The following is an 18,638-nucleotide window of genomic DNA, read 5'->3' on the forward strand; positions in this document are numbered from 1 at the left end:
GTTCCAGACTGGGTTTCTTTTGCTGGGAGACTGAGGTTTACTAGTCGTAGAGGGCTTGTGCATATCCAAAATAGCATTGGATCATAACAGAGATTATTATTACTTATAGTACAGCATATCTACTACAACCCAAACACAACAGATTTAGTATTGCATAAGAATATTTGGTTTTTCTAACAAAGAGGGTTATCATTTTTAAAGACCCTGATGACACCGTTTTTTTTTTGTGTGTGACTGGAATATGCTGATAAAACTGCGGTTTGTAAAAGTGATGGGGTTGTTGTGTTTTTTTTTTTTTTACAAATGAGATTTTCTTGAACTTGACCGTAGGGGCGTGGTGGTCATTGAGTGGCTAGGGGGCCCCTTAAGGACATCAATAATGTCTGATGAAATGTTAAATCTCAACCACTTCTCATGGAACATCCCTGACAATAAAACACACAAACTAATGAGTACAAACAAACGTCCTCTCAAACAGAAAAGCGCAAAAGAAACTCTTCCCTGAGGGGTGACAGCACAAGGCGTTAACGCCTCGTACAAATTGCACGGCAGAGGAATGATAGTGTGCAAACAGAAAACAAAAGACAAACAACTGGATTCTATGTTACGGTTGGTGACAGATGTATCAACATGCTTTGTTGGGTTTCTAAAGGGATATCATTTTTTTCTTTTTCTTTTTCTTGCTCTTTTTTTTTCTCTTTTTCTAGAAGCCGCTACTGAGATTGCTGGAATGTCTTAGGAATCCATTCTACGTTATAGACAAGTAGACTGGAAAGCGGAAGCAACGACTACTGTTTGGCACATCCAGGGTTTTTTCTACCACTTTTTACTACCACACTGACAAGAAAAGACACACTTAACAAAACAGAAGCACAACAACAAAGCATTCTGAAAATAGCACTTGTCCTACCATTTTTGTTTCTCCCCTAATCATACAAACAACAGCTAGTCTAATTATTGCAGGAATATAGTTAAGTGCTACCTGACATCTTTTTTCTCTCCCTCGTTCTCTGTCGTGAGTTTATTAACCAAAACATGTTACAAAAATAGAAGCTTTACTACCAGACAAGGCTTTGAATATTCACTTTCCCTTCACTGTTTCTTCTGTGTCCTGTTGTGGCGTTTGCTGAGGCCGAGGCTGCGGCGAGAAGGCAGATAAAGTCACTCAAAAACAACGGAAAACATTTTGTCAGAGGCTCATGAATGTGCTTTAAGGTTAGACCGTGTTTCTTTGTCATTAGGCTGTCAGCTTGCTTGCTGTATCTTTACCTTCCACTAGATGGAACAATTGGATTACAGTCTATGTGTGGATCTTCACGGCTATTCAGTGTAGATTTGTAAGTCCTTGCTGGGATGTTTCCTTGTGGCCTTCTTTACACAATACGTGAGGTTTATCAAAGTAAAATTAGTACCAACTATGTTGAAGAATATGAACGCCAGTGTACATCCTGATTTGACTGTTATCAGACCATTAAATAGGCGTTATCAGTCGCTAAGCACCATAGATGTGGGTCAGTAGGGGCCTACTATGTTGTAAAAGTGAAAGTGAAACTTAAAAGCAACATGTTCTAACATGTTGTAAAACTGAATGAAACGTCAAGTTTTGAACACAAACAAAAAGGCTTCTTTAGGTTTAGGCAACAAAACTACAACTTAGGTTTAGGCAAAAAAAAAAAGCACTTAGTTATATTTAGGGAAAAACACAGTGTTTTGGGTTGAAATAACTACAAACACAAAGACAACTACATATTGTTGGTTTCGCACGGGATACGAAATCCAGTCTCCTGGGTGGAAACCCTGTTTATACTACGGCGCCTGATTTCCGCTTCTGCTCCTGTCATTATTATTACTATAATTTCTACGGTCGCTAGAGGTCGCTGCCGTGTTCTTTTACACCTTCTTTCGGTGATCTACCAGGTGAATAGATGATAAAAACCTACTAGCAGGTGTAGTAGGCCCCTACTGACCCACATCTATAGGGTTTATAGCGACTGATAACATCTATTTAATAGCCTGACAACAGTTTAATCGGCTGGTGTTACAATACCGCAGTATTCTTGTACTTTAAAAAAGGTTTAATGGGGACCTATTATGCTTATTTTCAGGTTTTGTATTTTGGGTTTCTACTAGAACATGTTTAAATGCTTTAATGTTAAAAAAACGCTTTATTTCTCTCATACAGGCTGTGCTTCTGCACCTCTTTTCACCCTCTGTCTGAAACACTCTGTTTGAGCTCCTGCCCCGCCCTCTGATTGGTCAGCTGGCCCACTCTGTTGTGATTGGTCAACCGAACCAAACTCTTCGGACTCCGCTCCAACTCCACTCAAACTAGCTTTGTTTGAGGACGTGCCAAAACTAGCCGCTAGGCAGATATTATTCAAATGTGTTACTTGGTGACATCACCACGTTATGGAAGAAAAGGCGGGACTTCAATCAAGGCGTTTCAGGCAGTTCAGGAGCAGTAACTCCCTTTGGCCTGATCTTTGGGCTTTGTAACTTTGCCGAATTTTTAGGTGCACAAAAAAACCGTATATAACACATTAAAGAAAAGAGAAAAAGCACAAAAGCATAATAGGTCCTCTTTAAACGAATGCTGTTCAATCCAGGTCTGTTCATAACAAAGATCTAGAAATCCACGAGACTGTAACGTCACTACAAGGTTTGTTGGCTGTTATTGTATGTGTGCATTCTCGCTAAATGGAGTATCAGAGCTACACTTTGTCAGGTGTCAGGCAGGCGGTTATTGTTGAGGTAACAGGTGATGGAGCTCCTCTAACCTGCCTTCTCATCCGTGCCTCTTTGTTCACCAACCAGCAGCCTCGCCAGCAACCCTACCAGACAGCCCTTAACACTTCCAGACCAGTATCATCTGCAGCTCCAATGGACTAGCCTCCGTGACCATGGTTCAACTTGTATTTCTTGTGCACATGCAACACATCACTAGGTAAATATACAAGTCTTAAATTAAAGAAAGGTGTAAATAAAAGTGCCTTATCAATTCAACAATTAAGAATGGTCTAACTACTAATATCATACATGTTATTTAAAATAGATTCTATAAACATTACTTTTTTTCTGTATAGTAAGTACTTATGACCATATACCCTGTAGTACATTATAAAACAGGTGGAATGGACCCTTTTCATTGTGTTGGTGCCCCGTGCTTCTCCAGGGCACCTGTCCAGAGAAGGATTAATAGCAGATGGCCTTACATGATTTCACTATGCAACAATGGTGGATGGAGTCTTTGACAGCTAAAATCATTGCGTTTTTCATTAGAATTACCAGAATTCTATGTTTCTTTTTTTTCTTTTTTAAACGATTGTCCACAGAGAGGTGTCGATTGCATCACCATGCCGACGGACCCTCCCTCAAAGTCGCTGTGAGTTTTCATTCCAAGAACCGCGTCCAAAAGATACGACTGAACACAAAGAGGAAAAAAGGGGCTGAACTTGACCAAAATGTGCGCATTTGTCAGCAGTTCATTTCGGAGATAGGGATAAGACTATTTGAATGTGGAAATACTTAAAACTGTTTTGGGAATGTAATCTCAAAAATAATACTGATGCAGATGTATCTTCTAATTGAAGACATCTTCAGCTATTTTAATTCCAAAAGTGACTAAATTGTTTATACTGTTACAAATCAGATGCATAAAATCATAATAATAGCGATGCAATAAATACTGCTGAAAATGAGTGAATGAAAATGAATCGTGATAGAAAAATGCGCAAAAGAGGGTCAAGTTCAACCAGACAGAAATTATTTGTCCCTATCTCCTCTTCGCGTCCCATGGGGTGTCGGGTCCCACAAGTCTTCCAAAGAGAACTAAATTCAATAAAGTAAACCTTGAGAATCAACTCCCTAAGCCCTCCCCCTCCGATGTAAAAGAAGAACAGCGTGCCATCTGTCCGCTCCGGTTTGTGCAGGGCACCAATAAAGTGTCTCAGATTCCTCCTCCACATTCCCCTACGGTGGGCACACTGGCACCTGGCAGGGCTGCTACCCGTCAACGGGCATGGACTGCTCAAAGTCTGATCCGAACAGCTCCTTGTATAAGGGGGGGAAGTGGGCACGCACAATGTCTGGGTATATTGCTTTGAAAGCTGTGAGCTTCTCTGTATGCCTACTGCACAGCGCTCGCAGTGTCGACACTTTGCATATCAACTGTGGAGAGAGAGGAGACAGGCTGTTTAGATTCACAGGGAGGCAAGGACACAGAGCAATGGTAGTGAAAAACATTCCTCCCTACAGTGTATTCCCGCTCACACGGGGGCAAACAGACTTGTAAATATTGAGACAAGCGCTCAGGCACGAGGAAAACTTGACACTTCATATTATGGAGCTGGTACAATTGATAAATTGCCACTTCTTTACTGATAAAAAGGCATTTCATGTAACATTATGAATGCTTCCCCTTAATCTAATGCACTAAAGATGGTTGATGGCCTGTGGATAAAGATCCTAAACAGTGGGAGATTACTCTGCTACACGGGGAGAGCACACTTAGCAGACAGGGATAATGGATGGAGTGTGCAGCGCATCGCACTGTACCTTTGTAAGTATACCATCCTCTCTGTGGTTCTTCTGCAGGACGTGCTGGAGGGCCAGTTGGATCTTCTGCTGGAGTTTCTCCACCTTCACCTTCTCCTGGAGCCAAGACCGGTCTGCAAGGTAAATTATCACAACTTGTTAATGTAAAAAACACGTAGGCTCCTTAGCACATGTAAAAAGGAAATGACTAAGGCTGACCCAAATGCTTCGAAGCTTTGATTTTTACCATGGTAATCGACCTCCAAATCACTATTCGAATGCTTTGTTGTTGTTTTTTTATATATAAGTATGTAATAATAACTATAAATCCCCAAATAGCCCATGAAATAAGGAATAATGTTATAATAATGTTTGTTGTGTGTAGAGTAGTGTGTGTGTACAATAGTGTGGCAACGGCACCGAACCGAAGCTTCGAATACCTTGTGATATTTCTCACCGAAGCTTCGAAGACCAAAAAATGGTATTCGGGACAGCCCTAGAAATGACTCAGCTCCGCTAATATAAGACACTAATTGACAGAGAAAAACAGGAGGGCAACAGCGCTCCTTGTCGCGGTGAATGTGCGTCTACCTTTTTTTTTTTTCTCTTTGCACTGTGAGTGACACCTACCAGCAGACATCAACACAAAGGCGGAGAACAGGGCGATCTCATCCTCAGACAGGTGCATAGAACACAAGTTTTTCCCAAACTCGAAGACGGAGCTGATCAAGTCGTCACAGCCTGCCACAGCAAAGGACACAGAGAGAGGGCTCAGGATGAGGAAGACCAAAGAACAACATTCACTCTTGATCTTTATTGGGAGAGAGGCACACGGGGCGGGGAGAGGAAGGGGGAAGGAATGAAAAAGAGCGGCATGCTGACAGCACATGGGAGCGTCTTAAGCAGAACAGGCAATGCTTTTACTGAGTTTTGCCTCCCAGACGAGTCACTTTTGGCAGTTGGGTGGTGTTATGCAAGCCAAAATGAGGTCACTATTGAGGCTTTTAGTTAAATCAATTATCGAGAATACAGAGAGACAGGCGGATGCCACCGCGGCTCGGGAAGCCCATCACTCTGCCTACCCCGCCGCGGACCCCTCTGTACACAACACACAGGACACTCTCAAAGCTGGGACAGATACACATGCTCACTCGCATACACACACAAACAGGGAGTTACAAGGAATGGCAAACTTACACCAAGAAACAGAATTCAGCATTTTTACTGCCACCGTGGGACACATTTACATTTTTTTTTCCCCGTCAAAAGGCAGTCGGAAATGTGAGAAAATGCACGGTGGAGAGCCTCACTAATGTCATGGCAGTCAAACACGAATGCTATTTGCTTTCGCCTGAGATGTTTTATATCAGACTATCATTGATGGTTTTGATAGCGCTCTCCCTACAGACACTCCGTCTGGCTTTATTTATTCCACAGTTACAGGAGCCATAAGCAGCAGAGCCTCACTAACATCTCTGTTCTACCATAAATAACCATTGCAGAGACAGCAATGCCAGGTGAGGCAGGGATGAGTGCTCCGTGTTTGCTTCCAGGCCCTCAGTACTGTGTAGAACAGAGCAGCAGACTCTAATTTTGGCTATTACACCACGGGAAGGAGTAAGAAACACACGGCAGCACACAAATACACACATGCAAACTCATTCAAACGTGCACCCACACACACATACACACCCACTCCACTTACCTAATGACTTGAACACATCAGGTCCAGCATACTTTCCATCAAAATACACGGTGTTGTTTTGCGAGTCAAAGGCACGGCACATTCTGACAAACACAACTTCCAAAGAGCCTGCGGAGACAGACAGGAACAAGATGCTGAATCTGAGCGTTGTTTCTCCCCCCCCCCCCCAACAGTTACACTTCAGTAAAGGATGCAAAACACATGATTGTGCTTTGTGCTATTCCTCTACAATATGAATAACACAACCACTTTGAAATAAAGCAGCCTGCCGTCAGAGGGAGAAGAAAAAAACACCTCTGCAGATGATAATATCATAGACGGAAGGCTATTCTTCCATAATGACATGCCAGATAAAAAATTGCGGTTCATTCAGTAGTGACAGTGTTTATTCATTCAACCTTTATTTAGCAAGATAGGTGGGGAATTTATTCCATCCTGCAATTTTGTACCACTCTGTGGGAGTTGATAAGAGGATCAAGAAAATGTAACAGGAGCCATTACTGCCTCTGAGGGAGATGCTACTGTTTTAAAATGTCATGTCTGACAAGGGATCTCAGTCTTTATTTCATTATTCATATTGGCTGTGCTAATGTAAATAATACTCAAGGAAAGACCCAGGAGAGGTGTTTGTTTGCCGCATGTGCTGGGTGTTTGAGCATCTGTATTTATGCGTAAATATAGGTGACAGTGTGCACAGAGCCATAGCCGTGTTTAATATTCTGTGAGTATGTCTTCATGAGAGCAGTTTGAATAAGCAGACATCGTCGGTGTCTGAGGAAAGAGAGGGGGAATGGCAGCCGTCATGATAGGTATTATCTGAGCTCAGGAACACGTTGCTTATCTAACGCTGTGTCCATCCCTGCTCTGTACGTAAAGAAAATAGAGAGCGACAGAGACGGAGAGAGGAAACAGGCAGGGTGGGGTCTCCTCTCTGTGACACTGTCTGTGCGTGTAAAGAAGAGGGCTTTGTGCAGTCAGGTCAGCTACGCCCTTGTGACAATGCCAGAGGGTGGTGGTGGTGGTGGTGGGTGAGCTTGACGGCAGCGGGCCATGTTGACAGGCTGTCATACCTGCTTTCAGCAGCACTATCTGATCGTTCTGACACAGCTCCATGAAGCCGTCGATGCGCTTGGCGAACTCCACCACATACTGAATGGCCTCTGTTATTTTGATAGCACACAGCTGCCACATGACTTCCCGGGGCTAAGAACAGATAGGACAGAGAATGGGTTATCGGCTTTAAAACAATGGATTTGATTACTGTAACTTCGGCAGAGGCCAGCAAAGGAATCGGCTGCGGTGGAGGTACCTTGCTCTGGTAGCTCTCGACCTCCTCCTGCAGGAAGGCCTGCCAGGTCATCTGCTGCAGCTCCTCCCTCAAGTACTGACATGTCTCCATGTGTGACTTGGAGATGTTCTGGGCCAGGTGCTCTGAGAAACAAGAAGATCACAGTTAAGATCTGAACGTTACCCACAAGGCTATGTGAAAGTGAAGACCTCACTGATGAAATATGCCACAGGAAAAGAAGATTTATTTACTGAGCTTTCAAAAAGGAGGAGAGGCGGATGCGCGTGGGCTTTTTTTGACTGGGAAAAGGCTTGTTGACATTTCCTTTTACCGCCTGCAGGAAGCTCATAACTTAAGGTTGAGGCAAAGCCAATCTAGTTATGACACAAATGCATGGAGAGGAGGAGGGGTGCTACGTTACTCACTCAAACAAAGGTCACATTTTTCTCGGAGAGAAATATTGAGTATAAGAATTTAAATGGTTTTGAAAACACATCTGTTAAAAGGAGTTCCTAGGCACAGGGGAGCCTAAAAAAATGATTTCCCCAGACGCCTGCCCTGCTGGATCCTGATTGGCCCTAATTAATGGAAACTAATTACAAAAAAGAGGCTCTTTTAATGAGTGTTGGAGATGAGTCTCCAACCTCCTGCTATTTTAAGCAACCTTTGTGTCGTTTGCCCCACGGTTGAGTTGTTCTCCCCCCTCCTCCATTTTGCCGTCTCTCCTCTCGTCTCCCCCTGCCTCTCTCCTGCTCCTCACCTAGTTCAGCCATGGACACGGTGGGGGAGGTTTCTCCGTTGGTGAAGGAGCAGTAAGGGAAGAAGCCAGAGCCGGGGGCAAAGTCGCAGATGGGCTCCGGCTTGATGCCGTTGATGTCCAGGCCTGACTGGTCAGGAGACGGCTGGATGTCCAGGTAGAAGCTGCTGACCGCCGAGTCTGGTTTGCTGCCATCAGGGGTGTGACCGTCCATGTAGCCGCTGAGGTCATCATGGAGCTCTGTGAGGCCATTGGCTGACAGGCCATAGCTAGGTGTGAGCGGCTCCGCCTCTCCCGGCTGTTGTTGGTGTTCACGCTGCGCCTGCTGCAGCCGGTGCTTCTGGACCTCAGCGTACAGGCTGTCTCGCTGCTTCTTCGACATGCGGCCAAACTTCACCGCTGCGATTAGCAGGAAAAAACACAAGTTAGACTTGAGTGAAACATCACAATCAACCAAACAGAAATATGTGTTAATAACTTGTACTCAAAATAATATGAAAGTGGATGTGTAACTGTTTAAAATGATACATACTTTTCAATGCGATTGCCATTTTGTAAATTAAATTATTGAGTCTTAACATTTTACTCTCCAGTAAGTAAAATAATCTTACCAGTTGGGTGGATTTACCAACACAAATAGACTTATTTCAATGATTTTCTAGATACTAACAAACTGACAGTCATGTCTATAAAATGCCTGAAACAGTGGAATTGCTCTGAAATCATATTAAATTCTGACTCCTTTAACAAAAACAAAATCATGACTTGTTTAGACATGAGAAAAGGATTGAATTTTTTGGAAAATTGTTTTTTTGGCACATTAATTCCTTACTTGCTATTAGGGCTGGGCAATATGATGATATATACCGTCAAAACGATATTAAAAATGTCTTTCGTATATATTTTTCTATATAGTTTATATCGCGATACAGGCTAGGCCTATATCCATCTCTTCTTTTCTCTATAATTTCACTGTTCACTGTCAACTGTTTTGTTCATTTTGCACTCAAGTTCTGAAAATGAGAAAATACTCACTACTTTTCATTTGTCAAGTAATTAATTAACACAGTAGTATACAAAAATAGGCTTTACCATGTGGTTATTTCATAAAGTGTGGACAACGTTCAGAGATCATCTGTCAGTTTGTGCATCAGCATCATACTCCACTACAGTATATTGATGTACAGTACCGTAAGAGTGATCTACTCTTTTAACAGTTAACACTGATGACAAAAAAAAAGCAAATCTCCATATTTCAGGAGGGATCAGCAATGACAGAGATTATTACGAAGATGAACAGCTTCATAAGTACAGAGGCAGTTAGTGGGAAGTGACTAACAGCTTACCAGCCACTCAAACATGAGACAGGCTAAGTTGCTGCCTCCTGTTTCAAGGTTTCCAGACTAAACAGTGGTGCTGAGAATGAGACTCCTTGGCCAGAGTTCTGGGGGCCTGGCAGTGTGTCAGCCGGTCACTGTGTGTGTGTGTGTGTGTGTGTACGTGTGTCGGTGTGTGTGTGTGTCTACGCACAGTGGAGAGCGAGTGGAGCGGCGAGGAGGAGAGTGCGGGCAGATGGGCTCTGGTGTGTTGAGTGAAGGCAAGAGTCACCTTCGTCTGTCCTGAGTGTGTGTGTATATGTGTGCGTGAGTATGTGTGTGTGTGTGTGTCTGGCTACGCAAAGGCACTCATAAGTGCTAATGTACTTCTGTGTTCATTCACATTCATGAATATGTATGGCACGTGAGTGTAACTGAATTTAAGCAAAGTAGTGTGCATAAAGATAGGCTAGCCTCTGTGCATGTATGTTAAGCTTTTCTCTTCTTTGTGTGGATTCCTGTTTTATAAAAACATCATATATCTGCTTTGTTCTGACATAACCCTCCTCAGCTCAGCCCAGTCTGGACCGGCCCAGTCTGGACCAGTCTGGCACAGCAGGAGCCCTCCAGCAGCACACATCCCCACCTGTGTGCTCCCATTACAGCATCTCAGCTGCAGCAGCACTAATGACAACCTCTAACAACCTCCTATTTCATCAAACCTAGTTTCTATCACAGCAGCAAATTAGTCCCACAGACAAAGCACTCACCTGCTACTGGCAGACAACGAACACAGACTGACGTCTTAGCATGTGTTCATGTCACGATTTTCTTGGGATGTGTCTGTTGTGTCTCTTTGAGAATAATGGCGGTCATTATCTGTGTGTGTGTGTGTGTGTGTGTGTGTGTGTGTGTGTGTGTTCTTTGTCTCTAAACCAAAATATCAGTATTTGCAGTTCCACATCAATACAGGGCCATGAATGAACAACCAAATAACAATAATGATAAACAGAAAGTAAAATGCACAGCTGTTAAAGGCTACTTAAAGTCCCAGCGAAATGGAAGTTGGAGCGTCTTTAGCGACGTATTCCCCAGTGAAACAAAATATTTGAGTGTTGTACAGTTACAAGAGGGATTTAGTTAAAACCTGTCTCATTTGATTGGACCGCTAAAAAGAGGGCGGGCTTATAATGTCACTAATAGTTGCAGATTGACTGAAGGATGGATTTCATGATATCATTGGTTGAAATTGGTCGGTACTAGCTTACGTAAGCACATGTCCTATTTTGTTTTACAGGAAAAAAAGATGATTGGATTTTAATATAAAAATATAAAGAAACAGATTTTTGGTAATTCTTTTTGCATACATTGTTAAATGGAGGCACAGTATGACCAGGGATGTGATCTAAAAATGCATTTCTCGTTTCATCTCGCTATAGAGTAATAGTGTTGTTTTTCTGAGTCTTTCAGGAAGTATACCTCAGACTCATCGTTTTTAATGATTCGAAATGAAAATACCCAGATTTCTACCCGGGAGCAAAGACAGTTTTTGTCCCCACATACCAAAAAGTTGCATTTCCTGCCGCAAGAAGATGCCGACTAGAAGTTTAAAGTAAACAATGTCCTCTATTTTTTTTATCCAATCTTCACGCAGATAAATTCCATGATTGTTTTTTGTAATAAAAAATGAACCCTAAATATACACTTGGTTTGTTTAACGCCCTACAAAAGACCTACAGTGGTTGAAACATGTTTTTTTTTTTAATGATTTAGCCACTATAATAAAGGCTTTTTGATATATTTCCTTCCTCGTTTGCCACTTGTTTTAATATTGTGGAGTGCTTTCCTGACCATACACTACCAATAACTTCTAAAATTGATATTTCGATCCCCTGAGGCGATTCTTTCCTCTCTTGCCCGCCTTCACAGGAAGGTCAGAGTCCACATCAGCATCCCTGCAGCGCTGGTTCAAAGACACTTCAGCAGAGCAGATTCTTGCCCACACAGGGGCTCTTCACCTCCCCCGACTCACCGTGCCACCCTGCTGTATCTGCCCACCTCTCCCATCAAGCACTTACCATCTCGTGACATGCCCACTGCCAGGCACTTCTGCAGCCGGCAGTGCTGGCAGCGGTTGCGGCTGGTGCGGTCGATCAGGCAGTTCTTCTGACGGGGGCAGGAGTAGGCCGCATTGCTCTGCTGACTCCTCCTGAAGAAGCCCTGCACGGGAAAAGGAAACTCTCTGGGTTACTGGATGAACCACCGTGGGTGGAAAAAAATGTTCTGGGACTGAACGATCAATTCATCGTGTTTTAGTGCTGACAAACTTCATTACTGATTGATAGTGATTTACTGTATTCCTAATGGTGATATGTTTTATTCTACTGCTGCCAAACAGATTAGATAATACTGTGATGGTATTTTCCTGGCTGTAATATCTGGCATTCAACGAGCGCTTTATTTCACCAGTGTGTACAGCATGAGGGGTGGTGTGTTTGGGTAGGAATGATAACAGTGGACGGTATTTTTCTTCAGCGGGGTCATTAGTGTTGATTAACGCAGCACTGGCATGTGCAGCGCTTAAGGATTGCGAGTGCACACCGACTGGATTCCTCATCCTTTGACTTAATGAATTGATTCCAGCACATCATTAACATGCCCCACTCTACTGCTCCATACACATATGTCTTAATTAGCTGCTCATTGGCTGTTTAATTACAAGAAAACAGCTGACAGCTGCCAAGTTGCTTTATAATGGAAGCCATTATGGAAACAGGCTATAACTGCCAGTGACAAGCAGCACTCTTTAATAATGCTATGATTTATGGTCCAAACTTTTGTACTCGCACATATCATTAAAGGCCTCTCTTGCCTTGGACTAATTAGCAATCATTAAAGATAGATTTCAGCAGTTTATTCTTTAGTGTTTTGTTCCTTCTGGCTCCTGTGTGTGAGGGAGAGGAGCGCTGGGATGAACAGGAAGCTCTCTCTCTCTCTCTCTCTCTCTCTCCTGCACACACACACACACACACACACACACACACACACACGCACACACACATGCAGGAGCAAACAGCAAAGGTGCAGGCTGGCTGAGGAATGCTAATGATGTGCCTGGTGACAAGCACTGGGACAAGAATACACTCTAAGCACAAAATTCCCCTCACTGTGAATGGCTGGTGCATTTGAAACAGTACAAAAGGCGGCTTCAATGGAAGCAACACTGTAGCAAACAGCCAACAATCTGCTATAATTCAAAGCACTCTCCTTTTGATCATTTTATTTCAAGAAGAGCAGGCTGCAGCAGAAGCAAAAAAAAAAAAAGCTGTGAAAAGACATGTCCCTGGGAGGGAAAAGGCAGAGCAAGGCGGAGGGATGACTTTGTCCTACTAATTGTGGTTTTCTGTGATGTCCTCTGTGGTGCTTGACCACTTTAATGATCACGTTCTGTGTGTTTACACTTCGCAGTCGCCTTTCCAAATCATTGCAAAACTTCAGCAACATTTTCAAACGTTTTTTTCCTGGCAAGCAACTTTCTTTACCTCCTCAATTTCCCCTCCCGTCTTTCCCCCCTCTCAGCTCTCCTGTCCCTCTCACAAACACTACTTCCCATGATGACACAAACAGATCCGGTCTCTTGATGCTTACCTTACAGCCTTCACATGTTATCACGCCGTAATGGATGCCTGATGATTTGTCTCCACAGATCTTGCAGGGAATTATTTCGATTTGAGCTGCGGAGAAGAAAAGGAAATGAAAGAAATAATTTTTTTTTGCTGTCACAAGTCACTGTACAACACCCTCACCATGGATCCATGTTGGTACATGAAAGAGCACTGTGCTTCTAAAAACATCTCATCCGGTGGCTTTTGAATCCTCACTTCCACAGAGCATTAGCTGAATATTTACAGAGTTGGATGTGTGTGTGTGTGTGTGTGTGTGTGTGTGTGAAGGGAAGGAGGACATTTTAAGTCCTCACAAGCAGCCAATGTAAACATGGTGACAACTTGCATCCTAAACACAACTTGCATAAGGAGAGCTCCCCACAAACCCAAATACAGCACAGTAGTATTAAAGTGGCAGGAAGCAGAATATTTTGGCATCATTGGGCAAAAATTCCATAATAACCTTTTAGCATTTTGTAATTCAAGTGCTCTGAGGGAAAACTAGACTTCTGCGCCTCCTCATGGCTAAGTTTTCAGGCTTTAAAAAATCTAGACAAGAGACTTTAGCCAATCACAGGTCATTTCAGAGAGAGAGCGTTCCTATTGACTCGCAAACTTTGATCAAATGGTCAAACTAGGTAGACCTGATCAAATATGAATTCATATTATGTTACGTTAATGCCTATTTCTCACCTCAAATGTTTTCAGAAACATCTTGTAGTGTACTGTTTAGCTGTAAAATGAGAAAGTTTGCTCCGGCTGGTGGGCGGTGTTTCCTCAACTGATCTCAACACGGCTACCGCGTTACAAACTTTCTCATTTTATAGCGAAACAGTACACTACGAGATGTTTCTGAAAACATTTGAGGTGAGAAATAGGCATTACAGTAACATAATATTGATTCATATTTGATCAGAGTTTGTGATTAATTGACAGCTGCTCAGAGACGGCAGGCTCCAACTCGGCTCTGATTGGATGTTTTCCTCCGGTCTGTGAAATCTTACAGATGCTGTTAGGAGCACTGGAGGACACAGAGGCATTTTTTTCAGATTACCTGTCTCATGCACTGCTGTCAGGATATATTGACCGTTTTTTTAAAAATAACTTTTTTTTAATCATATTTCCTCCATTTCTACCCACTGCAGCTTTAATACTAGCCTTGTGCGATGACCAAGTCTCATTTAGCCACATGAGGAGACATATTCGCTGTTGGAAAACTTGACTTCACGAAGCCTCTTAAACTTCAAAACCATAAAAACCTCAGGAGTAAATCCACTGAGGCCACTAAGGCTCATAACATGCCCACTGTGCTGGACGGAGCGGTGGCAGCGACTGCGTACGTCTGTATAAAAAGTGTTCGGTGGCTGTGGTGTTGTGCTGTTGACAGGCCTGTGATTCACCCGGCACAGAGGACAAAAGCACAGAGAGGACAGGCCTCATCCATCGTTGGCCTTCTCTTCAGGAGCGGACCACAGGGCAACACAACAGAACACACAGACATCAGAGACAGCGAACTCCCAGCTCGTCCCACCGCTCTCAGCTTTATCATTGCAGCCACTGATGCTACATCCCCTCTCCACCTCCACCTCACCCCCTCTCTCTCTCTCTCTCTCTCTCCCTCCAGAGATCTCTATCTCACAGCCCTCCTCCACATCTCCAACATCTCAGTCCCACCATCCCAACAGTGCACTGCAGCCAGCGCCAGACGAACGCCGCTATCTGATCTAAATCGAGGAAAGATCACCGCGGGATATTTCCTCACGACGTAATGGTTTTTCTCCAAACCAGCCACCCGGCCAACCAATCAGAGCACGTGGAGCTGTTGCAACACAAGTCTATACCAATTAGGGAAGGAATATTAGGATTTTGCCTTAATAAGATGCAATAAAACTGATAATAATTAAGAAAAAAGTGGTGGTACATTCACTATGTCAAAGCGTTACATCAGCTTCTCGCCTCTAGCCAGGCCTATCTGTCTCTTCCCAAGACTGGAAGCTTCAGATATCCCTCGTACACCTTAACAACCAACCTCTTTAAACTAGTTTGATCACATCAAAAGTGCTTCTGCTAAAGTTCAATCCGGAGATCCCTGCCCATTTTAATCATCTGCCGAGGAGCTTGTAATGTGTCATGTGGATAATGTCCTTGTCCCTGAGGCATGCCCGGGAGAGGCCCTTAACACAGAGCCTCTAATCCACTAACCCCGGAGCCACACTCTATTCATTCAGGAATCTGTGTCTGTTCTCCTCGCGCTGCTGGAGTCAACAAGACCGGCCATGTTTACATGGAATTAGCCCACATTTTAGTAAAATGAACAAAAGGGAGTGGTGGAACACGCACAATTAATTCTCCTCCAGACAACACCTCCTGCGATTTGTGATTCTCACATACAATAGAGGGCACCGCACCTCGTCGGCCCGGATTAGAGTGAAATCCAGGCAGGAGGCGGGCTTTGACAACCTAACTGAGAGGGTTAATTTATAATTAATCTTTTCCTTACTGTGCACAGTTGCTTGTTATTTCGGTTAGGTCTATCTCTGTATGAGTGCACTCTATTGTTTGTTTTTGTGTTCTCCCTGCATGAGCATTAGCGGTGCAGTGTGTTTCGACTCCTTTAGCGTTTTCAGCCTCATTACTTACATAATTTGTTCTGACATGCACTCACAACAACTGAAGCGTGCTGTAATTATGACTAGCCGTGGTTATAGTGAGCTAAAGGTTGCAGTGACAGGCCCCGGCCATTGGGTGGCAGTGCAGGGCTGTAGCTACGGTTGTCTCGCCAAGTTAAGCCAAGCTTTCCACCCACCCTATCCAGCCCACAGGCTTTTGGCTCTGAGCTCCAGCCTCTGATAGCTCCAGGCTTAGGCTGCTGCTAGCTTCCCCCACCCCCACAGCATAGCTGTGAGATGCCTTCATCTCTCCTGAAGAAGCGGAGCTGGCTAGGGCGCTCGCTCAGGCCTGACAGAGGCTGTGCCACATCAGGTGAAAGCAGTGGGAGTAGAGACGCGGGGGTGCCAGGCCGGGCAGGGCATACACATGCCTCACAAAGCCCTATCTGCAGCAGGAAGGCCCTGAGTGCACACAGCCTCACCAGCTAACACCCTCTCACTCCACCGCTGCACAAGCCCCTGGATGCTCAGTGCACTCAGCAGTAAAAAGGGTTTGTCTCTGGACCGGCTGAGGCAGGCTCTGTAGTTTCTTCTTGTATGAGAAAAGTCGGAACATATAGTCATTTCCACAGTAGGATAAGCTGCTTTCAAAAAAGATGTGGAGAGGGAGGTCAAGGAGAATAAATACCCAGCAATGACACAATGGAGATCAAATACACCATGAAGTCACACAATCAGTCAATATTTGTATATGACTGTGCAAGTTGTGCTCTTGTGTGACTGGTCATGGGGCCCCCGAGCTACACTTTAGATACTGAGGATGATTTAGGAGATTTCAGTCAAACAAAAAAAGCCTGCGCGCTTATAAGCACTCCCAATCTGGCAGTCAATATCTATTGACATGAGCTGCGGTGTTAACTGCCTCTTGGTGTGAAACAGGCAGCTGCTGGCTCGCTTGAGCTTGACCAGCACAGTGCCACTGATCCCATTCACCGCGCCTGCCTGCCTGCCTGCCTGCCTCCCTGCCTGCCCGCTTCCCTGCCAGCCGGCTCTGCCTGCACTGTTTACGACATCAAAGCCAGGCACAGTTAGAGGGGCAGCCATGCTAAAGCCCATCCCAGCAGTCTGACGCTCCTCGCAGCACTGTGAGATGGCCTCTGCGCGCAGGCCACTTCAAAGACACCTGCTGAGACGCCAAGATTGTGTGCGAATCACGCTGCAGCACAATCGCACCGCGCGCATAACCGTGAGGGCCGGACCAGAGCGGCTCCAAGACTGATTTCCTGTGTGCAGCATTGCAGCCTGGCGTGGGCGTCGTGGACAATGGGCAATGGCAGAGAGAGGAGACAGTCAAGCCGAATGCTAAAGCTCGTTCTTTGTCTGTCTGTGTGGTTGAGCAGTTCAAGGACACTGATTCACCACACTAGCAGGCCCTTTGAGGGGATGACGTGTCACTCAGAGAGCACATGTACAATAGGGCAGCGAGGCCTCCGCATGTTCACCCAGTGCCCTTCACTGTCTTCACCACAGCCCTGAGATCAACCTACTACTAACTACACTCCACTATCAAGGAGCTGCAAACTGACAGTCAAATGTGAACACCCGGAACAATTTGCCAAAAGTGCACTAACAGCTTACAGGGGCCCTGTCACAGTTTATATTGTTATAAGCGTCGCTGTCAGACAGAACACTTCCGCCCTATACACTGCAAATTCTTCATTCAAGGAAATAAAGAGCCATTCACAAGACATAATGAAATCGTGAAGCTGAGAAATATATTGAAAAAGTGGTGAAATATTTAGAAATGCTGGTCACTATGCAGCGTAAATTCTTGATGAAAAACAAAAATTAAGTGGAGCTGCTATTTGTACCTGCTAAAGTATAGAGTGGTGCAGGAATGAGTCCGAAAACCAAGAAATGAGTTTGCATTTTAGCACTTCTGGTTCCCTCGTCTGGAAGTCAATGGGTTTTAAGTTAGATGCCTGAAATAAGATCTGTGGTTAAGAGCTTAACAGAATTTAACGTTTTGTTCTACGACATAAAATACGTCAGTAAGTATCCCAGCTTTAATATGTCTTTAAAAAGGCGGTTGCTAACAATTGGCTAAATGAAACTACTAAACGTCATCACGCCGACTCGTCCACCTTTACAGCCTCATTGTGTATACTCACGCGACCGTGGTGTAGTTCGTCTATGGCCTAACGTTAGCTTTTTACTTCTGGTGATTGCATTTAGTCTTCAAAAATCATAAAAGTGGTGTTCATTTATGAAGATTATTTTACGGAACAAAACGTGTAAGTATCATAAACGTTTGTTTGCCACAGAGTTTATATTCTGCAATAATCCAAAACCAAAATGAGCCCCTAGCCCCATAAACCGCAACGCACATCAGACATCCCAATGGTTTATTAACATTTTTATTTTCATAAATAACTGTATTTATTATAATATAAATGAAAAATTGGTCCCTGATATTGTTGGTTTTAAAGTGTTTAGTCAGGTTCACTATAATTTACACTTTTATTAACAAATGTGGCCAAGCCGGTGATAAAGTGTGAGAGTTACAGGGGTGAAAAGTGTATTTCTTTCTATATTTATTCATTTGTTCATTTGTTACCTCGATGCAGAAAATGAGGAAGGGCGCCCACCAGCATTTCTTTTTTTTTAATTATTATTATTATCATTTTTTTTTTTACAGGGCGACCAGCGCCCCCAACGAAGGTGGCTCCCTAGGCGACCGTCTGTATGGCTTATGCCTTAAGCCG

General features: G+C 43.9%; 1 protein-coding gene across 2 annotated transcripts in view; it reads right to left on the bottom strand.

Annotated features, from left to right (window-relative positions):
* Positions 1–309: 309 nt before the first annotated feature.
* Positions 310–18,638, bottom strand: part of roraa (RAR-related orphan receptor A, paralog a) — a 207,591-nt gene continuing 189,262 nt past the window's right edge. For both annotated transcript variants that reach the window (XM_074632908.1, XM_074632909.1), the window contains 9 exons: positions 13,248–13,333; positions 11,678–11,819; positions 8,287–8,682; positions 7,548–7,669; positions 7,309–7,441; positions 6,239–6,346; positions 5,164–5,274; positions 4,555–4,667; positions 310–4,167 (listed from right to left, as the gene is read on the bottom strand). In XM_074632908.1, the coding sequence (XP_074489009.1) occupies positions 4,003–4,167; positions 4,555–4,667; positions 5,164–5,274; positions 6,239–6,346; positions 7,309–7,441; positions 7,548–7,669; positions 8,287–8,682; positions 11,678–11,819; positions 13,248–13,333 (1,376 nt within the window). In that variant the 3' untranslated portion in view covers positions 310–4,002. The remainder of the gene's footprint in view (positions 4,168–4,554; positions 4,668–5,163; positions 5,275–6,238; positions 6,347–7,308; positions 7,442–7,547; positions 7,670–8,286; positions 8,683–11,677; positions 11,820–13,247; positions 13,334–18,638) is intronic.

Source organism: Sebastes fasciatus, chromosome 4 (assembly GCF_043250625.1).
Source record: "Sebastes fasciatus isolate fSebFas1 chromosome 4, fSebFas1.pri, whole genome shotgun sequence".
NCBI lineage: Eukaryota > Metazoa > Chordata > Actinopteri > Perciformes > Sebastidae > Sebastes > Sebastes fasciatus.